The sequence below is a fragment of the Prunus persica genome, chromosome G3 (assembly GCF_000346465.2).
Source record: "Prunus persica cultivar Lovell chromosome G3, Prunus_persica_NCBIv2, whole genome shotgun sequence".
Lineage (NCBI taxonomy): Eukaryota > Viridiplantae > Streptophyta > Magnoliopsida > Rosales > Rosaceae > Prunus > Prunus persica.
Window position 1 is genome coordinate 7,564,221 of NC_034011.1, and position 23,654 is coordinate 7,587,874.

The following is a 23,654-nucleotide window of genomic DNA, read 5'->3' on the forward strand; positions in this document are numbered from 1 at the left end:
GGTATGATCTACATCAGCTCAGGATCCTTGGTTCCTACGCAGTTGAAAGCATTCAATATGAATAACTCAGATGACCATGGAAATCTTTATACCACTGTAGATGTTATTACTAAGAGAACTTCATGCTTCTTCCAGACCTCTGTGAAGGGAAAGTCTTCGGATTTTAACATAACTATTAATGGGTGGCTTTCGGTCTTACATTTCCCAGGCAGCCGACCAGTTAAGGTCAATTAGAGATTCATTATCGCATGTTAAACACTACTTGGCTATATAGATTGTATTTAACAGTGACCTTACAGTATTGCCAACTTAGGCTACAAACTTACAATAAACTATGACCTCTATTGTACATCAAACTTGCAGACTGCGAGAAGTCAGCGATAAGCACAGCAATACTTGTTCGGAAATCACATTGTAGAAGCTTTAGCAAAACTTGAAAATCTGGAGGACTCATTTTCTAGGAGAACCTGCGGATTTCCTTGTTCAACCTACATGGGTGCAGAGAACAAGATAAACAGTTTTTTAAAGTCGGTGATTTCAGAAGGCAAGGAAACATTTTAGCCACTCAGTCAGTAGTGCAACTGTAGATGACAATCTAGTAATGTAATGAGAATGAGTTGACATTTAATCAGCAATATGGAAGACAGAAGGCAGCCGATTTATTCTGTTGAAGCTATATTTAATCTTTATAGGTGCTGTGATATTGGCCTTTGCAACCAATATAATCTAACATTTTAAAGATGTCTTCACTTTTCTTACAAAGAAACGTTATTTCTGGATGCAAATCATAGACATCAAATAATGACAAAAAAGAAACAAGGAACACAGGAAAACACACAGGTAGATACACGGGAAAGCATACGACATACCAGGATACCATGGTCAAGGACCAAGACACTGTCCATATTTAAGACAGTGGAAATACGGTGAGCAATTGTGATAACTGTCATCCCTCTGCATTCACTAGATATAGTTTTTTGTATTATTGATGCTGTTTGCGTATCAACATTAGCTGTGCATTCATCCAAACAGAGGACCTGAAGGATTTCAATATGATCAGTCTTTATCTGTTAATAAAGTAAAACACCCCTTCCCCAAATGATCCATGCAACACATGCCTGTACAGAAAAGCAATAAATATGTACACTTAAATTTAATTTCAACGTGGAAATGTTTATTTTTCCATCTATTTCTTGTTTTTTCTTTACTACTTGTAAATTGATTTAATGGATCATACAGAATTTTGAAATTGTACTGGAAGAATAATCCATTCAATTTCTCAGAAATAACAGGAGAGACATATAGACATAAATAGAGGTACACATTACCAAAGAATTTGATCAAAAAAGAAAAAGAAACGAACAGAATTTGAGTTTGACAAGAAGAAGGCTGAAAACTTGAAAAAAGTGGCATAAAAGGTCAACATCGCCGAAATCCAGTAATTCATCCAGAGCAATCACTTTAACCAGATTGAAATGATTGCAAACACGACTGGCACGTTCTGTTGAGTGATGTTAAACGGATCCTTGGAAATTTTTATACAATTGAATAATCAAGAAACTTACAGAAGTTCATATTTCACAAATATTGCAATTTCGGCATATGGTTATTTCATTGTGCTGTCCCTGAACTATTTATCACTGTACCTTTGAAGACTTCAGAAGTGCGCGTGCAAGGCAAAGAAGCTGTCGTTGCCCAACAGAAAATGACATCCCTGATTCCTTCAGGTGAATATCTAGCCCTCCTGCTGCTTCTACTTCCTCTTTGACATGGCATCTCTCCAAAGCCTTCCAAATTTTTAAGTCATCACTCAGCTGGAATGGATCTAGATTGTCCCTATAAATTTGGAAGAAATGCACGAAAATCTACTTATTAATTAAGGTAGGTCATCTGACCAATATTAAAGGTTACAGGGCTAAAAGAAAGTATGAGATCTAAAAAGTTAACATCAAAACAATATACCATAAAGAAAATATACCACAACTACGAGGACTTAATAGAGTACCTTAATGATCCTTCAAATAAAAAAGGAGTCTGAGGAACAACAGAGAAATGTCCACGAAGATCTCTGATAGGAGCACTAGCTATGTTTATGCTATCCACAAGAATACATCCTTTACAGATCGGTGTGAGGCGGAAAAGGGCATTCAAGACACTAGACTTTCCAGCTCCTGTCCTTCCAATAAATCCGACCTAATTAACAATCAAGGGGAAATAATAAATGAGCATTATCACATAAGTTCTAACCTTTAACATCAGGCTGAGTATGTACCAACCTGCATCCCGCCCTCGATAGTAAAACTAATATCACGGAGTGCAGCTGGTAAAGACGGCTTATATCTCAAGGTTACATTCTGGAATTCAATCTGTCCTTGATAGGGCCAACTGGGATGTAAGGATTGGGATCCATGCAGTTCTTCTTGTGGAACGTCCATATACTGTGAAACGTAAAATCAGGACATAAGTAATTTGTAGCAATCTATATCAGACAAAGATCCATCTTTGTACCTCAAGAGCTCTTTCAACTGAAACCATTTCCTTCTCCGTTTCAGTGAAACTTGTCAAAAAGCTTCCCAGCAAAGACACAACTGGAGCTGCGTAAGACAGAGCCAATCCTACCTGTAAAAGAATGCACATCCTTTTAACTCTATCTCTAATTTGACAACACATGGAAATGGATAAAAGACTTCAACTTTGACTCAAATCTCAAAAATGAAATTTTAATTGTAATAGGTTGAAGATAGATGAAGTTCTACAGAACTTACCAACCCTGGTGTACTGAAATTGATTGGTAAACTGCCATGAGATCCAATAACAGCCATGACAGCAACAAATGAGATGATAAATGCTGCTAACAACTGAAAGAAGATCACTGCCAGAATGTCAGAGCAGGCTATGAAAAACTTTTCTGGTTTGCCTGAACTTCTAGCAGTTATTTACATTCTAAAACTTACTAGATCTAGATCCCAACCGACAAAACTCAACTTATACTAAAAGGCTTCAATTGCAAGGATTTGAACTTAGGATTGCCAGTTCTGATAACCATGATAAAAACTTGTGGGATTAACTGCAATTTGCAAAATATTAAGCTGTCAGGATGTGGCTTATAACAGGTTATATTTTTTTCTCCTAAACTATAAAACTTATGTTCCCTCCTTCTAACCATACAATTTAAGAAGAAGTTATGCTCAGAAAGTTCACTTCACAACTAACTTGTACCCCATTTGCTTCAGATTATTTTGTTCTCATGATGAACAAAGCTCCAGAGTATAAATGTGTACTAGTAACTAAAATTGACTAGAAAGGGAGGTTGTTAAATACTGAGATATACCTGAAGACGCAGGGAAAGCCACAAACTTGCTGTTAACTCTGTGTAAGAAGTTTGTTGATACAATTTGACCTGGTCAGTGAATCTGGCAAAAAAAAGGTCCTGTCCACAACCGGAATTGATTGGTTGCAATATGTCTATCAATTTTACCATAAGCAAAAATCATCATCAAGACCAGTAAGAATAAATGCAACAAACAATCCATCTTGTACATACAATAATACCAATAAAAAGAAGAAAGCAGATACGTACTATTTCACTCAAGCTATTTTTACTAGAGCACTAGAATAAACTTTATCATCCTGATGGGTAACTATAATTTCAATGATACTAAGCTATGTTTCTTGTTTAGTTGGGCTTCATTTCTTCTGGTTGGAGTGATCCTGATTGTAATTGTCCTAATAAAAGTCTCAAATAAAGGATACTAAGATATGAATAAATCAGAACACAATAATACTTAAATCTCGTGCACCTCATACCACTTCCACTAAGCCCATTATGAGCTCTCTCAACATTTTTTTCCTGAACTATCCTATAAAATTTTAGGTTTTACCATGTCTCTAAAGAATTTCAAAATTTATAATCGTGCTCATTTTTTGCTTCATCCTATGATCCAAACGGATTCATTTGTTATATGAAATTATGAATGTTCTTTTGTTTTTAACCAACTGGATAAATGAGAGCAATCCCTCTAATAACACCTTTCACAAATTATTTAATGTGACTGGTGCAACTGGGAAAAGTGATGCTACTACAGAACATAAGAATTCCCAATATACACTCGCTTTGAAAGGGGAATGGAACATTTAAAATTAGCAGTACTTTCTAAACTTCATTTCACAATTTGAGGACCAACATAACACTATTAACTGCAAAAAAAAGAGGAAGCAGATATTTTCATAGATTTTGAAAATTTTAAGCTGTATACTATTTTTACTGCACATACAACTCATTTATGTCGTGGTGCACCTTTGTTCATGCATGTGTATCCATGAGTATCAAGGACCTTTGAGGCAATTATACATTCTTCCCCATGATATCATCATATAAATAATGGTCGTCGTCTTTTACAAAATATGTACCTCAGACTTGAATGCTCGAATGGTTGATGAGCCATCAAGTGTCTCTGTGAAGGATGTATAGATGGGAGATCGAGAAACACTGTCCAGCCTCCGTAATTCCCGAGATGTTGATCTGTAGAAGAACTGTATAATTCTTCACCAATCAGATTATTCTTCCTTTTTTTATATATAAAATAAATTTTCTAAGCAATGGATAGACCATAAAGTTGAAAGATGTCATCTGCCACATTCTTAGGATCGAATCACATTCTGTTTTAATGTGATCCCAAATTATGTTGTATTCTAACAATCTCCTCCCATGTTTGAAGTATCATGAGTCCTCCACTTGCTTTGTTTAAAAATCATGCTAATCATTTTCATGAAAACAAGATATTCAGTCCTAAATTCCTTTGTTAACATATGCTTGAAAATGATCCAAAACATGGAAATATTTTACATCATTTGTTAGACAGGGAAAAAAGGTAATATTACAACTAAAATTTCATATGAAAAAAGAACTGGCTCACCCTATAAAAAGGGGGAAATCTATCGTAACTCTATGTAGAATTAACAATTTTGTGTCACTATCTTAAATTGCCCTGGTCTCTTAGAACATTGCATTTCCATAACTCGATTTCCCAACCTATTTTATGAAAAAACAAGGAAAGAATAATAAAACTTTCCATGCGCCTGGTCGCAAGTTTCATATATTAATTAAACATTCCCAAAGTTCTCAGTGGTTTGAAATCATATTTGAACCCTGGCTCAGACAAAAAAATTTAAAAAAAGGGCATGAAGAATACCTGAAGTTTGCTGTAGATATACCAGAATGGCAATAGCAAAAGCAAGAAGAGGACCTAGAGACAAGCATAAACCTTTAGAACAACATTTCAACGAATGAGGATGGCCAAAAGTTTGGAATTCCAGAAAAATGCCTAACAGAAGTTAAACCTTTGGATACCTGTACGTATGACAAAACTATTGCAATTCCTAGCAGGCCAACAAAATTGGCTAGGAGAATGTTAAGAATGAAGGGGAGAGAATCATCAATTGTATATAGATCTGAAGAAAACCTACAGGCAAAACAAATACGTAGAATTTAACAAATTATAGCTAATAAAATCAGGAAGATATATCTTATAATAACCTGTTTAGTATTCTTCCGCCAGGTGTCTGATCAAAGAATTGCACTGGTGCATTGATAAGCCTTTTCAGCAGTGTATCATGCACCTTAACAGCAGCTCGTAAGCCACCAAATGCAAATGAGAAAGCCCTCACTAATGTAAGAATTGAATTTACAATGCAAAAGATGCAGAGTATAACCTGCACTAATCCAACAAAAACAGAAACAAACGTCTTAATAAAAAAAAATTAGGGGCATTTCCTTTTCTTTTCTTTTTTTTGGAAAAAATAAAATATCATTGACCTTCTTACAATATGAAGCTGTCTATAAGCTAAATTCATAATTTCAGCAACAAGAGTAAAAGATTCATAAGCTGGTATGTTTATCGATTGCAGCACACAGTATAGATAGATCACTTCAAAGTTCAAACCAAATTTAAAACACGAATGGACAACTTTTCCCTTCTTATATTTTAACCGTACAAGGGATTCTAAAATTAGTGTTAGAAAATAGGGAAAGAATAGTAAATAATTAGGATTCCAATTCTTGGAATCCCTTGTTTAAGGGCATGCTCTATGTTTTGTTGTTTCCTAATTTGGTTGTATATCATAAAGTAGTTTCCTATTCTGAATAGGGCTGTAAGGTTTATGATAGGGTACAACTTACAACCCTACAACCAAATCGGAAAACCGGATCACAGCCCTGATTCAAACCAAATCTTCCTGGAATCATAATCATAATGTAATTTTATTCCAACTATCAGAACTCAAAAATAAACAAACAGAGAGTATGAAGAACTATCTATTTATAACATATTCACATTTAAGTCTTCATATTTTGACGATCTGATTATCAAATTTGAATGCATAATTTGGAGCTACCGTATTGTAAACCTCTTGTAAAAATATGCAATTTTTGGGCTTTCTGAAGGCTTCTACCATTTGAGAGAATCGGGACTTCTTGGTAACCTTTTAATTCATCAAAGTTTATTTTAAAACGAAAAATCATGCCATAATATTGAAAACTGTGGAAGTTGTTTACCAGATAAAAGGATGTGGAATATTCTTTCCGACTGCTTCTTGTTGCATCAACCCAATTTGACAGCCACAGATCATTCCCATTACGAGAAGCTTGCATTAGGATTGCTGACAGGCATATTACAACTGAAATGAACCAACCAGAAAATGTGGCATAATTCCTGCAATCATAATTAATATTAATCCTACATAATAGATAATGGAAACCCCAACTATATCCATAGCCAATACAAAATTCTTGTCTCTTGCATGCAGTGAAATGTTAAATCATAAACTTTCCTGTAAAAGATATGAACTATGAAGAGTCAGCAATTTTTTTTTTTTTTTAAGAGAAACGATATATCGGTTTTCAATGCAAAATAAATCAACGGAACAAAATTGATATCAGTTTTCAATGCAGTGGAGTGTGATACTCACTTGTAGATGGTAAGTTCTACTCTGCCCTCTTTTCGTGCCTCAACTTCAATGATCTCTTGTGTTCTATCTGAAGCAGGCACAGTATCTTTTTCTAGCACGAGATTTTGTTGGCTTTCAACATGAATATCTTCGACTGCACTGCATTCTTGGCTTTCATTTTTTAAACATATATCAATTTCATTCAGTGGAGAGAACACTGAATACGAAGAAACAGGCCAATCAGCCGATCTTCCTACCCACTTGACATGTCCTTTGTCCATAACAACAATTGTATCGGCTGAAGATATTGCCTGTGCAGTAACAGATGGAATCATTTGCAAAAGAACTGGAGATTGGAATTATATGTGGAACAGTTTTCTATGACTTGAAGTGCTTTATAGTTTCTCATAAACCATAAAATTTTGCAACTAAGATGATAACAACTTCGCCAACTGAAACAAAATATATTTTAATAATACAAAAAATTGTATAATGACAAGCAATCATGCATCAAAACCCATTCAATGTAAGAAATTCCAAACAAATTCATAGAAAATGTTGTTCTGGTGATCAACTGAGTTCTGTTCAAGTCAAAATTGATGCAGGATACGGGTGAATTGAGTATTTGGGTAATTTAGCGGAAGCAAAAACAATGGAAAAACAGAAAATAGGTGGTAAAAGACGCCTTGGCTTCACACACCAAGGAGTCTCCAATCTCTGGAAAGTAAACTTTTCTTAATATCTCAAGTCTCAACTCCATAATGAATTAAATGAGAGAGGTATTTATAGCAAACTAAAACCTAGAGACAATACGATAAAAAATCCCTTGCTAAAACAGAAATTCTAACCTAAATAAAATAGGGAACTTAGAAATCCTACTAAAATCTGGAAAACTTAAAAATCTTACTAAAATCTGGAAAACTTAGAGAACATGTTAGAAACTAATCGCAGGAATAAAAAATTGCCAGATTTAAAGACCAAATTAAATGACTTCCTCTTCCGTCTCTTTCTTTTGTAAACTCTCATGGGTTTGACAAATATGTCCTCATCAAAAATAATAATAAATAAAACTCTGCGGAAACAGGTAAACCTGAACATTGTGGGTACAAAGTACACGAGTCTGTTGTTTCATAAGCGGACCCAAAATGGCATTATACAAAATACACCGAGCAACTTGTGCATCAACTGCACTTAGGACATCATCAAGAATAAACATATCGGAGCCATTATACATGGCCCTGCAATTGCACAAAGTTACAACAAATTTGATCAGATTCAAGGAAAGAAAATAGAAGAAAGAATTGAGGCCCATTCATAGCTAGCTGTGGTGAGTATAGAGAGAAGATGTAACCTTGCCAAAGCAATTCTAGCTCTCTGTCCACCTGACAAGTTGATTCCTTTTTCTCCAATGTAAGCCATGTCACCTCCAACCATTAATGAAATATCAAGGTCTAGAGCACTTGCCTCTAAAGTATCCAAGTATCTACCAACAAAAAGGAAAATCACAGTAAGAAAATTGGGGAGAACATTCCCCTCCATGATAAGAAAAGGACCCACTTGCACAAAAACTGGAGAAAACTCGTTCATAACCAGGGTCGGCCCAAAGTAAGGACACAGTGGGTGAACTCTTTACGCCCCACATCAGAGGGCTGAAAAAAATTAATCTATATGTATGGTGAAAAAAAAAATACAAGCACCCCAAAAAATTGTATACGTACAGGGGCCCTTTTTCTTTTAGAGAGAGGGCAAAAACGTATAATATGTAAAGAGATATCATACAACCAAACTCAAACTTTTGGAATTACTCTAGTTACATTGGGTCATTCGAAAATTTGAATTTCGAATATACTTCTTAAACTTATTTCATATCATGATAGATGCCATAAGCCTGCATATGCTACATTATTTTATGGGCACTAAGATATAGTTTTTCCTTTAAATGAGGTTTGAAACATTGAACTACAATGCAGAGTGGGGCCCACAATGTGTCTCTTAAATAATCCTATTTAAGGGATCCCTCAACTGAAGCTGACTATGTACATATGCGCATGTGTCTGAAAAGATGAGGTTCTTCAGAACCCTCCACCTGACCGCCCTGTCAGTACTCATGGACAGGCACTACATACTCTTCAGGGTTTAAATTCAAGTGGTTACTTTCTAAGTTCAAACGCATCATAATAGTTGGCTGGACTTCGGGTGCTATCCACCATCCAATCAAAGGCATCTACTGTAAAACCCATGAGCCCTAAGCGCTGTGTGTATTTATTTTGCAAGCATTAAACTAAACCAGGGCCACCTTAAGCTTATTATATATTATATATGTATCATCTTCTAATCATTGGGGAAAATAATTCTTGTGTGAGACCGTGGATATGTACAAAAGAACCCCATTGTTTGTTGTGGCCCTAGGCCCAAAAAACTCAGGTTCAGTCCTGTTCTCAATTCCAAAACTATCCAGAAACGGGCCTGATGCAAGACACGTAGGACCTAAATTTATTAGTTTCCTAGATTCTCTAGTTTTCCAAATTCTAGTAGGATTTCTACTTCTCCAAATTTCCAGATTTCTAGTTTTAAGCTTCCTATTTTATTTGGGTTAGGATTTCTGTTTAAGCAAGGGGTTTTTATCCTATTATGTCTGGGTTTTAGTTTGCTATAAATAACCCCATGAGGTTCTTTAAAATTCAGATTTGGATATTGAGTAAACCTTCTCTTAAAACTATGTGATTTCTGTCCTTCCTTCTCGGTTCTCTGATTTCGGTCCTTTCTTTCGTCCCTTCGATCTATGTTTTCGTCTCCTCGACCTCCAATATTCTTCTTGTTCTACTGTTCTGCCCTTTCTTTCGTCTTTTCAATCTATATTTTCGTCTCCTCGATCTCTTATATTCTTCTATGTTCTATTGTTTGAGTGCTTAATCTAATACCTACGGGCTGTCCTACATCAGGGCCCCTTATATTGGGAGCAGCTCAGGCAGTCCTGACATGCAATACATGATCTCTTTGTAATTGGCCCCCTTCACTTCATAAAGAAGAGCAGGATGTGTTTACTATGAAACTAGCACATTCACAGTAAAACACAAAATTGAAAAATTAATATTAAATCAGACTACTTCATCATTGGAAAAGGACCACACCTTTTGGGATCATAATGCTTTCCAAACAGTATGTTGTCACGTATTGTTCCAGATAGAATCCAGGGGACCTAACATTTAAAAATGCAAAGGACAGGTCGATAAATTCTATTTCATAAGAGCGTAGCTATAGCAACCACACTAAACTAATCACAAACCTGTGGTACATATGCTATAGAACCACATGAATATACTGATCCATGGACAAGTCGCATTTCCCCCAAAATTGAATTCAACAAGGATGATTTACCTGAACCAACCTGAGAGAATTCAACAAACACACTGAATGGTGAATGCAGCAGATGTCAAATTAATTCCCCCTCACGAAAAAGAACTATATCACATATTCTAGTAGTAAACCAAATTTGATATATCTAATTACAAATCTTTTGCTTATAATAACATTCTTGAAAAACTTTACATGAAATTTTATTGGCTTCACCAAAGCCCCAATTTCATGCACTACAGAGTCCCGCATCGCCTAACAGTAATATTTAAATCCATTACAGATTGCAATCTTTTTTTTTTTTTTTTTTTTTTTTGAGAGGGAACAAATTTAATTAAAAGGCAATGAAAAGTACATAAAGCGAGTGAACAAGAAGTAAACCAGTAAACAAAGTACAATGGATTACAACAGAATAACAAAAATAAAACAGCCAAGCTATCCTATCGCAACCTTCCAATTTAGCAAAATAGAAGAGGATTTTAGATCCCTGAACTCTGATGAAACTACAATTTGAGAATTGACATATACACGATACCTACAGTTCATCATTATCCTTGTCCCTTAAGCGTGATTCAGACCCTATTTAACATGAACTATCAAGAGTCACTTAAGATTACTCTCAGATTTGATTACACATCCTTTGTGGATGTCTACTCTGTTTGTAGAACTACAATGTTAAATTGTTTTGCTTTGATAACATCTAACAAATGATGGGAAGAAAATCTGAACAGCATTAGAAATAATCATGTCTAGCTCAAAATAGGGAACTTTTGTGAAACTATTTTCCATTCATAAACAATCTAACAAATAAGCTAAGAAATTCGGTTCTGCATCCAAAATTGCAGATAAAAGGTATCAGATATGAAATGATAATGAGCATATTTTAATCTTCCCATAACTGACCTCTCCAATCACTGCAATGAAGGAACCCTTTGGAATGCCTAGAGTTACATGTTTCAGCACCAAATCCAAGTCTTTTTCATCGCTGCTTGACCAAGCAAAACATGAATCATCGAATACAACAGCCTTATCTTCATGGAAAATTTCAGATTTGTCATTTGAGAAATATGGTGAAGATGAACCAGCTGTTGTTTCCAGTTTTGATTTGTGCTGAGAGCAAGATAGAAACCTGCTCAACCGCTTGATAGATATGATGGCCTGGGATAGAGTAAGGAGAGCACATACATTTCAATCAATAATTAGAAAAGTATGAAAAGGCTGTACTTCAAACCCACGGAACAAGGAAAACTTACATCAATTAATCCATTAATGACCCATGGAAATGAATTTAGAGGAGATATCAAAGTATTAAACAGAGCAAGACAAGTGAAGACCTGCATTTGGGGTTTTAGAGAGGTAAGTTTTTCTTGGAAATTGCTTCATTGTCTGAACAATATGAATTAAAATCATTATGCTCAGGGAACAGTGGGTACCGTTGCAGCATCAAGTTGATGGCCCATCAATGCAAAAAGTCCAAATGTGAACAGGGAAAAAAGAGTTGGTGTTGTAGCCCAAAAAAATACACACCAGGCATCCAAGTATTTCCGTGTCTAATCAATGTAGATAAATCAAACATTATTCTATGCAGCTAACAGGAGCACTGGAAGAAAAGTAAAGATATCTAATCAATTGATTGCTCTTGGGTATGCCAAAAATAAAAGTAGAGTCATACAGTTAAGTGCATAACTTCTAATGATCTTGTCTCCATCAACCAGCTAGAAAACAGAAGCTCCCACCCATGCATCTTCAAAGTGCGGATATATGTCAACAGTTCTCCTGTCCTTCTTATCCTGTCGAGGACCACAGTTGCTGAATATAAATATTGAGAAAACACAACAGTACTCTGCAGTTTTTTTTCTTCGTCTTAATATAGCACTTACTACTACTGTTAAAATACCAATCTCAAAAATAAATCATTAGTGTGGAGAAATACACCACCAGTAAATAGACATGAAAAAAATAATAATAAAAAAATTGCTGATCCGGACAAAAATAAGAGTCACATGGCTAGAGTAATGATTTTAAACAGAGAAATCCATCATCTCACAACAGAAAATAATTTTTAGATTTAAATAAACATATAACTGAAACTATAGTCATTCTTGTTATCTCCCAAATTCCCACAGTAGAATACCCTATACTTGAATTTTTGAGCAATACATGGCCTGTTCGCTCTGTTTTAAGTTATTAATTGGATTATTTCCAATATTTTGTTGAGTCCGGGTGTGGCCTGTTGGCACTCAATGGAGCTATTTCAAACAGATGCAGAAGAGTCTTTCAAAATTCAAGAATTCCAAGATGAAAAAGTTGGTGAACATTTTGTTCAATTTCTTGATACTGATTTTATTTTGTCTCAGGATACAAGCAATTTCAATCCTCAACATGACAGGGAGTGTTAGGCTTGATATACAACAAAATACAATCAATATGTTCGGAGCAAACTTAAATACTGCACAATATAATGAGATAAAAAGTACATATACCTCTCATCTTTCTGCTTCATCATTTTCACTGTAGCACTTGCAATCAATGTAGATATCCATTTATTCACTATAAGGAGAAAAAAGAGTTTCAATCGGATATATATTGAAAGCATATTTTATCAATTTACTTTATGATATACTTTATCAGTATATAAGCGGGTGCATAAATGAACCTAGAAAAATTCCATCTCTAATTTTACAATGACGGTACCAAAACAAATATGGGAGCTCTTATTGGCATTCCAAAAACAGTCATCCTAAACCCACTATATGATGGAGATTACAAACTACCCAAATATACCCGAATTCAAATACAAATCCAAGTCAAGCCCAAAGTCATCCATGCAACCAACTCTCACCTCAAGGGGAATCAGCATACCTCTTTACACACTTCTAAGTAACTTTTAGTATTGCCACCCTTTAATTACTATTCAATTGAACAAAATCTTTGACTTTCAATAGATGTCATAATTTTTTTGCATCATCTTCACATCTTACAATAAATATAATTGCATAAAATAAAATAAGAACAAGGCTGCTCCGCTTTTCCCAAATGCCGTGTAAGAATTAGGATATTGAGAGGTACCTGGTATCAGGGAGATGGTAATTGCAATCCCAGCAACAAATGCAAATTTGACTTGTGTATACAGAAGGAACAAAGCCACCCCAATTTGTAAGGGTAAGCTGAAACAGTCATTAAAAAAATAGGGTTGATCAGAAAACTATACTCCTAAGATAACACCATGGATTCGCTTAACGTTCACAAGAGTGGTGGGAACATAATGAGCTAGTTTTCTGATCTCAAAAAGAACATTTAATGGCATGACCCATGCTAACAAAGAATTAAAAATTAAATTAATTATCCAACCTTATGATTTACAGAAATGAGAATCGTCATCACAAATAGAACAAAAACAAAATGAATGGGATACAAAGAAACATTGATAGGGTAAAAATATTAAACAGATAAGAACACACATAAAAGAAGGAAACGTATGAGGGTCGATGAAACATGGAGCCAGAGCCCATGAAACATACTTTTTCTATGCGAAACAATATTTTATTAAAGAGCTTAAAGTCAGATTACAAAACTTAGTGAACCAGAGGTCCACCAAAAAATGATGCAACCCTCAAAAATAGATCCCAAATATACCTTTTACATTGTTTAAATACAATTCTAAAAACTATCCTAAAACTGCTCCCCAATGAAATAAATTTACAGAAATGAAAGACCCCTGAAGGCTGGAGAGAAGGAGAGAGAGAGAGAGAGAGAGAGAGAGAGAGAGAGAGAGAGAAGACCATAAGGAAGCCCAAAACCTGACTTTATTTATCCCAAGAACTCTCCTCTATATGTAGTTTTAAAAAATTCTTCTATTTCTCTCCAACCAAAATTACCCAAGAGACAGATAACACAGTGCAATTTGACAAAATTCTTGCCTTCCACCACCAAAAGACCATACTTTTCATAAAGAATGTTTGAAAGGTGACTAAGGAATAACCTAATTAGCCCCTGCCTCCCTAACTAACCACCAATACCAATTCTCATCTTTGTTTGGAGCACGGTACCAAAGCCCATGTATGGTTGAATTAGTATGTCTTAGTATATTCAAATCACCTCCCTAACCATTCTGTAAATCTTGTTTCTTCTAGTTGACAAGAGGACTCGTTCAATACTCCATTAGATCTCATTGACACTGATCTCACTAATGAAAGTGTCAATTAATGTGATGGAATTCTTTAGAATGGAGAAAGCTATTTATTTTAACGAAAGTGGTATCTTCCATTCGTGAAACCTCCAACTTTATCAGATGAGAATATGGCAAAAAATTCTACAGTAAACAACAAATAAAAAGAGTACTAAACAATAAAACAATTATTTCTTAAATTAGTTATACCTTAGAAGCAAGGGTATAATGCAATAGAAAAAAGGGGCCTTAGGTCATGAATGATTTTTACACTCAATTTAACATTAGTAACTCCAGAAAGGAAAAAATACGGGTGTTGGTGTAAAACGAAACGTTACCTCCACATATCATGGAAACTGTTACACAAGTTGACAGTACGATCAGAATCTATTGCCATGAATGTCTGGATTTCCCCCTCAGTAAATTTTGATCGCTCTGCTAGATTGATATATAGGCACTGGCAAGAGCAAACTTAAGATAAAGCAATGGGAGTTCTTTTAAAGTAGACCAACGGCCTATCAGTCGAAAACAGAGGAAAAAAGAAAATCCCACAGATGCATGCACATCAAGTTTGCCAGCTGAATATTTAATTGCAAGTTCCAACAATCCTTTCCCATAATACAGAAATCAATACCTTGATACGTAGGAGGAGCTTATTTCAAAGTAATCAATCAGCGTGCATGCAAGAAATTTACAATCCGAAGCATAATTATAAATGTCAGTTGACAGACAGCAATATATTGCTACTTGAACAAGGGCAAGCTAGACAATGCAAAGAATCATTTTTCTTTCCAGAATATCTGGAAGAACCAAAATGGCATAGAACTTCTATTCTGGCCTGTTATATCCTCTTCTTTCATCAGCACTGTTGGCTCCACCTTGAAGGGGCATTTTCTGTTCATTACTTTCCTTGACTGCTTTCTTGTAAATGGCCATCATTGTTGGTAACAGCAATGAACCTATCTTTTAGATGATTTTTCACTTCATTTTAATTTTTCTTTATCAAGCCAACCCAGACCAGAAGATAAAATTAAAAAAATTAAACAGAAACTCTTTTCATATTTTCGATTACTCGTAACTGCAAAAATAGCAGGCAAGTGACTATGGAAAAAGTTGAGAATTTTGAGAAATGTAGCATTTCGTAGAAATCACAAACAAATCCTACATAGCAATGTCCTCAAGGTCATCTCAAGAAAGATAAAGTAAAAGACAATATGTTTCTCTCAAATCATATGTCATAAATTACAATAACGTTAAGGGACAGTCCACAATTATTTCATTTTCACTCAGGTACATAATAATTTCATGTCCCAAACACTTAAATGAAATGGATATAGAAAGTATATACCTTCTGATAGATAACAGTGATGATACTAGATCGTAGCTTTAGCTTCAGTCTCGAAAGATGAAAACTATATTGTGTATCCAAAAACGACCTACAAAATTGGGAAATTTATTCAACAAATTTTACTTTTTTTGACATCTACTGCAAAATTAAAAATATAATTATATAAAAGAAAAGGACCACACAAAATAGGTTCCTTTGGATAAAAGAGGTATGCAGCTATGGAAAAGGTATGCAGCTATGGAAAACACATCATAAATAAAAGGACATTAGAGTTCAAGAATCTGAATTCTTACTTAAAGATAGATATGAGGCCCAAGGATATTGCAAGAACATAACCATCCCAACTCTCTGTACCTGATAAAACAAATAGAATAGTGAGTCAACAGTATAAGTTCAAATTCAATTAAAATTTCACAAGGAAGCCTTTAGTGAGCAACAATCAAGGGAACAATAAGGCCGCCATATGTAGTTTAAACAAAAATGCCAAGAACTGGAGCTCAATTGAATGTCAAAATCGAGAAGATCTCGCCCATTGGATAAGATATCCGATGACAGAAAATCCATCAAATGAAATATTGTTTTTATTCTTTAATAGAATACTGTTTCTCATCAACAACAAAAAATACTGAAAGGTCATCAAATGACAAATTGGATGGAGGTGCTCGCTAGAGCTTTCGCCTTTCCTTTTTTTCTGAATCCAAACCTTCTCTCTCCCTAGAGCTCTCACTTTACCTTGAAGAAAACATTCTAACACATAAATTATAGGGTTATTTTCATTTTAGTACCCTGAAATTTTCACAGAATGGCATGTTAGAATCCATGCTTTCAATTTTTACACTTTAATATATAGATGTAAGTGCTCTGGACCCTACTAGCATACAAGTTACAACAATAGCAACTCTTGCTCTACCTCTTAGTCATATAGAATCAGAACTAGTATTAAAGATAAACAAGAGCTCCTATTACCTTATTTGTAGAAAACACATAATATCCTGAGCTATACAACTGTATTTACAAAATAGACACACACACACAAGGTTGAGAAAAATATTCACACATTACTGTGAAAGTCCACTACACCCTACAAAGTATTATTCAGAAAACAAAGTGATGGCATCAATAATACTATAAATCATTTTCCATAAAACACAATCAATGAAAAGGAACCCATCAAATTCTGCAAAACCTTGTTGAAGGAAGCGAATCAGTTTATTGAGAAGCAACGGTGCAGCAAAACCAACACAATCATTGAGTACCTGGAAAAATTGAAATGTTACATGATCTTTTTTCCAATTTGGAGTCCATTTTTCTTCAATTATTCATTGTTATGAAATTGGTACGATGACTTGCCTATATACAATGTGTCTAGAAAAGTATATCATTGTTTAAATATCTGACTATCCTACGTATACGGACTAAATAAATTTATAAAGCATGCATTGCGCACAGCCACAATGCTTTTACTGTTCATAATGGCTACCCAATATGCTTCTACAATGCAATTCTTCTATTTCACTTCTGTAAACATAAGCATCAATTTCCAGTAACTCTATAATATAAGTGGAGACATTATATGCTGACCTTAATTATAAAGCACAAATATGTAAGAAACCGATTCTACAAGTAACAAACTGCTAAGGACACAGTTACGAAGAATAGAATATCTCAAAAGTAAAACAATTTTTGCAAAATACCAGTGTTTTTTTCAGTTTATTTTGTTTTACCATGCTACTTTTTTTCCTATATCACACTAAAGAAAAATTTATGACCAACAAAAAGCAGCAGCATATTAATTAACCGGAAATATGTTTAAAATTCATCCCCTTCGCATTTTATTATACTTCAAAGAAAATAAGAGGAAAATCCATTAGCAGAAATAAGAACCTTCAACAAGCCCAGACGAATGTATGGCCATCCATATGCACAACAAATTGCCCTAAACAGGGATGGATCAGGGCAACTGCTCTGTTGGGATTGCCAACAGCTAAGCAATGTATCATGACATGAACAGGGATCCATATCAGTAGGAAGCTGAAGCAAATCTTCAAAATCAAGCTGCTTTGTGACACCATGATTCATCACAGAAGTGATAGATCTGAATGTCATAAGATCGAAATAGCTCTGAGTGTCTCCCTTAGACAATCAATAAACATTGAAAGTATGAGCTTAATAGGTACAACTTCAAAATCAAGACTAACAAACAACATAGAGGAGGGAGGCATCTCGTTCCCAATGGTTACAACTTTAAAACTGAAACAACTACCTAAGGAAATAACCAGCATCAAACCCTTCAGTTTAAGTCATCTTGATTGTGTGGGATGAGCTGAATGTAATGTAGTTACAGCTATTCTCTAGTCTGGTGAGAATAAATGGACATGATACATCTCTCACTTATTTAACAAAGGTTTTAAATGGTGTGCTCTTCATACAAATGCGAACTAGAAAACTGCCAAATCATAAACAAAAGAATATGAGAAAGCACATTCTTGGACTATCATATTAAATCATATGCTCAATGATGATTGCTATATGTGATGCAAAACTGTGGTGGCCAACATAATATGTGGATGGAACATTATTGTTTGATTTGGTTTATGGTTTTCTAACCTTTCATTCATAATTTTCTTGCACGATACTAAATCATAGATGTAATCATTCATCAAGAAAAACCATTAGGAATTAATGATTGGAGCATGTCAGCATCTATATTTATACTTACTACAATGTATAGTGGAACTTGAAAATAGCGTAGGAAGCCAAAGGGAAAGATCAAATACCCAAATTTAATGAAATTTTTTTATAACACAAACATTATTAATACAAACGGAAGAAATATAGAAGTAGGATGGATGAGAAAATCCATGATATCCAGAAAAACACCCTCAAGCAAAGAACACATATTACATTCAAATTAAAACTCTCCCCAATCACGATGAATTACACCAAAAGGAATATCTCTAAAAGTTTCAGACCAAGACACCCAAATTATACACACCCAAAATCATAATAATAAAATAAATTTGTTGTCTGAATCTTATTGGCGTAGGCATTTATTCAGTCATACTTTGATAAAGAATACTTGTAAACGTAAAATATTTGCATATAGTTGTCATCTATACTACCGCAATAAAGGTTACAAAATGTAACTCCACTGAAACATAAAAAATCTAAGATGGAGGAAGAGGAAATCTTTAATAAAATAATGAATGGTTAAAACAACAATGTTATGTGTGAAAAAAAAAAAATTAAAAAAAATTTAGATATATAGTGTTTCCAGAAAAGATGTATCGTTACCAGTATTTACTTACAAGCTACTTGTTAGTTGTTAGGTGTTACCCTTGAGAGCAAAATTTACCAAACAATAAAAAATAATAAAAAATATACATTCAAGAGGTTAATATCACACCATTGCTAAGAAAAAGTAGCATGACTGTACACAACTTACAGATTCATTAAGGCAGCCTTCCTCAACATCTGTATCAGCAGAAAGAAGTGAATCTTCCAGAGAACTGCAATTTAACCAAGCAAGCAGGACAGTTAAAGTATCTGAAATAAAGGATTAGGATTAGGCTGTGAAGGGATCAAGCCTATACAAGAAGAGATTACACAGAGAGAGAGAGAGAGAGAGAGTTAATGAAAGGAAACTTGCAACTTTTACTTTCCAATACTCTCTAGGTCATACTCTTCATTGCATTGATGAGTTATTTTTTGTAGAGTATGGTATTTCATCATTTTATGACTTTCACCTCCCTACTCCATCAGGTTGAACTCACAATCATTAGGCTACATCTGTGGTCTTATCCAAAGTTTATATCATGGATGTAATTCGACCAGTATCCCAATTTACAGTACAAATTGCACACAATGTTTTCTTTGCAACTATGATCAGAAAGAAAAAAAATTAAAGGAAAGAATTAAGTAGCTGGCACCTTCTCTTGTATGATGCCTGCTTTATTCTGATAATGTTTATTGATACGCCAAAGATGATGTCTAATGAAACAGTACAGATCTCTTTAACGCATAACAAGACCTGTCAGAAAGAACTTCTGAAAATTAATAATTCCATTTTAGAAGCAAAATAATCAGACACCATTTCTAGAACCCAAGTATTTAAATCAACCTCGTAGAGTTGAGACTAGACGCCACAAAGAACTATTATAACCACTATTTATTTCTTTGGAACTTTATGAGAAGCAGATTGATAATTAAAGTACCATAAAATATCGAGTTCATTCAACAACAAATTTTATCTATCTAATCTTAACCTATCAAAAGCTGGGCAAGTTGGGTACATCTTATTACCAAAGCTAACCAATTGCAAAAAGAAAATGTCCACCTTACCAGACAACATCCTTTATATAATCTCTTCTTTCAAAGAGTTTATTGGCCTTTTATACATATAATCTCGTCTTCATCATGGACTGGAATTTTAACAAGACGAAAACCACATTGAACAACAAAATGGCAATAAAAAGCTTCTAAAAAGGAATGTACCTGGAATGGGGGATATGCTGTGAGCAAATGAAGTGTTCCCAGAAGCAGTTTTACAATCCACCAGAAACACAAGATCCGGTTGCAAAAGATGTAGCAACCATTGAAACACTTTGAGAAGAGTATGATAAGAGTCTACATTTTTTTTTCAAAACATGACTCAGTGAAAATTCTGAAAAAATCATAATATGCTGTTAACATGTCACTGCAATAAAAAGGGAAAGAAAAGGGAAAAAAATACCTTACCCATGATGCAAACTGAGAACATCTGAAAAACCATTCATGATGTGCAATAAAGAAGCCATGATGTGCTTTCTTCAATAGTAATGCAATGTCCAAAAAGGATATACATGCTCCAATGGCAGGAAGAAAGAGAAAGAAAAACTTTTCCAGAAAATTCATCTGAGGAATAATTGTGAAGCCATCAGTATTATGTAAAAATCTTCAAAGGAAATTATAATGTAGAGTCCTTGTCTCACAATTCTAGAATTCTCTTTTTGTTATTAATGAGAATTTGTAGAAAAATAAATAAATAAAATATAAAATACACTGGAAGGAGGACATTTGACAAGCGAACCTGAAAACACCAACTAAAAACAGAATACATGTAAAAGATGTAAAATATCTAGAGGATTCCATCCAAATTATATTTATGCTCATAGACTAGTATGCTCAGTATGGATAACATGTCTAATTTAACAAGAAATTTCTTCTATAAAAAATTAATAAATTGGCAGGTCCAATATAACTTGATATTGCTTCTATAACGAGGAATAGGAGTATAATAAGGATTATGGATGTAAATATCAAGGTGAGATTTTAGACTAGTAGTTCATTTCTTGTTATGAAGTGTAATAAAAAGTTAAGGATCAGCACATGAGGACTTGAAGGTTTTTTCATGGCCAAGGTCATGGCTCATAAGCACTTACCAAGGTTTAGTGAAATACATGATACTTATAAATCAGATCAAGTGATAATAGGCTTAAACTAGGTAGAAAGTGGAGCTTCAAGCCACATGCATTGTTTCGAGCAACAGTGACAGGTTAATTTCAAAATAGAAACCATGTCATCTATTTAAAAATTTCATAAGGTTGTAAAACTAGATAAGGCATAAAGTTTAAAGAAGTAGAATCACCCTTTACATACATCTGAAAGTTGAATGTGTGATTTATTTAGTGGATTATCCCTTCATAAAAAGCATTATGACAAATGGAAAGATAGGTAAACACACATTCAGACACAGAGTGAGAAGTTAACAAGAACGCTCGCAAGAGAGAGAGGGGGGTAATCATTTAAGACTAAAATTTTCAAGTATTATTCAGATAACTCAACATCCGAATGTTTAAGCGATGAATCTGCCTTCCAGAAGAAGAGTTGGGAGTCTTCAAAAAGGAATTTATTATAAACTAAAACATAAAGCATGTAAGCTTCAGTTTCAATAGAAATGTTAAAAGAAAATTAAGAAAATAAAAAGAAACAACAATAGAGATTAAGTTTAGTACTGAAAAGACTTTTCACAATGAGAAAATGAAATGTGCCTGTTTCACTATCTTTGTCGAGTGTGCATTTATGTAATGTTTGCATGCATAATAAACCTTAAACTCAGGCAAAGGCATGCTATGGTTCAGAGAGTCTTATTGTAATTGGCTTTCCTTATTTTCTTTCATTTTTTCTACATTTTCTGAGAAACAGAAAAATAATGCTTCAGGAGAGTGTAGTTATAGCAATGCAAGTAATATACTCTTGCATTCTCAACAACCAAGAACAACATAAATAAAACCCACCCTCAAACTTCTTTTGCCAGTCCTTTGATTTATTCCAAGTACAGCAATCATAACAATAGTCACTGCATTTGCACCAAAACCTAAAACAGTAGGGACTGTTAAGGAGAAGCAGTTAATAATTGAAATAACAGGTTCATCTTATGAAACATAAATTCACACTAAACACCAAACTCCAAAGGATATATGTTTCCAAAACACTTGGAAAGTCTGTTCCCATCCCATACCTGAAAAGGATGGCAGCAATTTACAATGAAAATCAGTTAAATTCATTACTGTAAGAATGGAATTATATTATTATGTATAAATTCAGAAAACCAATTGAGCCATTAGTTTCCTTGCCTCAATAAAGCACATAGGTGCAGGTTCTTGACACCAAATAGATAGAAAAATTAAAGTAACTAGAAACATCACCAAAAACTGAAACAGAGACCAAGTCTACCTGGTACTGAAAACTGATGAAATACAATAGAATAAATTATTAATCTTTTCAGTATTAATTTAATAAGGCTTTTGGAGAAGATTATGAATTATCACTTTAAATCAACTCAATTCTGTGTAGACCAATTTATATTTTCTGGATGTCCCATAAAATTAAAAAGAACATATAGAATTTTAAATTTCTTAACATTTTTCCTCCTTTTTTTCAGCAACCAAATGCAGCTTCTTTTTTTTCTTTGGGTGATCAAACTGACGCTCCGCGTTTGGTTGATGAGGAAAGGAAATTTAAAGAAACAAAAACTACAGTGAAAATTGAACTCAGTTTAACAAAAGAATAATCACACTGAGTTCACTTCTTTTCCTTTCTACTCCAGAATCATTTTCTTAGCTACCAAACACAGCATATAAGAGAAATTTTAAAAAAAAAACAAAACAAAACAAAACAAAACACGAAATTATGCTGACTAAATTCAAACAAGATGAGCGGAAGAAAGTAGAAGAAGATAAAAATAGAAATGAACAGAGAGAGCGTACGGATGGAGAATTAGGGCAAATCAGGTTCACGAAATCGTCCATTTTCTGTTGCTTCGTTTCCTTTGCAGAGAAGAAGTGACCGGTTTCTTCAAGGCACAAAGCTGCAGAGTGGGCAATTTTACTGGACCCAAAAGAAAAGGGGAAAAAAAAGTAAAAAAAGAAAACAAACACAAAAGCGAAACCCAAAAAATAAAAAACAGTTAAAAATAAAAAAGTGGGCATATTCGATGTCACGTGGACTGGGGATGGGATCATGGGACGAGAATGTCGACCAATAAATAAATAACATAACAATGTGAATGTCGTCGACCACAAAATCAATAAAATAGTAATGCGAATGTGGACCGAAATATAAATAAAATATAATGGGATGAAAATCGAGATCCAAATAAATGAATTAGAATATAAAGGGAAATTGAAATGCTAAGAATGAGAATATAATTAGTCTCAAATCACACTCAGTTTAGACGACTCTTAATAGCATTGTTTGGTTTTGATGCTTGTGACTTGAGATTTGAATTTTAGGTCAAGCCTAGATGTGAAGTTCGACTGAGTTATTGTGATGTAAGAAATTGAAAGAGTTCTAGTGGTA

At 34.2% G+C, this 23,654-nt stretch overlaps 1 protein-coding gene across 10 annotated transcripts; it reads right to left on the reverse strand.

The window, feature by feature from the left end:
- LOC18784185 (ABC transporter C family member 13) lies at window positions 143-23,385 on the reverse strand. 10 transcript variants are annotated; one of them, XM_020558794.1, is made up of 36 exons: window positions 23,063-23,377; window positions 22,274-22,314; window positions 22,091-22,178; window positions 20,553-20,708; window positions 20,310-20,441; window positions 19,745-19,845; window positions 19,261-19,324; window positions 17,700-17,948; window positions 17,002-17,071; window positions 16,109-16,169; window positions 15,816-15,903; window positions 14,806-14,924; window positions 13,369-13,466; window positions 12,783-12,849; window positions 11,972-12,089; window positions 11,733-11,849; window positions 11,553-11,633; window positions 11,203-11,457; window positions 10,232-10,333; window positions 10,077-10,144; window positions 8,297-8,428; window positions 8,036-8,183; window positions 6,967-7,256; window positions 6,554-6,710; window positions 5,537-5,712; window positions 5,351-5,462; window positions 5,193-5,246; window positions 4,411-4,533; window positions 3,332-3,430; window positions 2,766-2,858; window positions 2,509-2,619; window positions 2,277-2,438; window positions 2,006-2,193; window positions 1,647-1,836; window positions 870-1,037; window positions 143-488 (listed from the first exon to the last, which is right to left on the reverse strand). In XM_020558794.1, the coding sequence occupies exons 1-36, from the start codon at window positions 23,315-23,317 to the stop codon at window positions 408-410; spliced, it is 4,614 nt and encodes a 1,537-aa protein (XP_020414383.1). In that variant the 5' UTR covers window positions 23,318-23,377; the 3' UTR covers window positions 143-407. The 10 variants fall into 10 exon arrangements, with proteins under 10 accessions (XP_020414383.1, XP_020414384.1, XP_020414388.1 ...); XM_020558795.1 differs by lacking the exon at window positions 17,700-17,948 and having other exon boundaries at window positions 23,063-23,376; XM_020558799.1 differs by lacking the exons at window positions 22,091-22,178; window positions 22,274-22,314; window positions 23,063-23,377 and having other exon boundaries at window positions 17,700-17,910; window positions 20,553-20,670.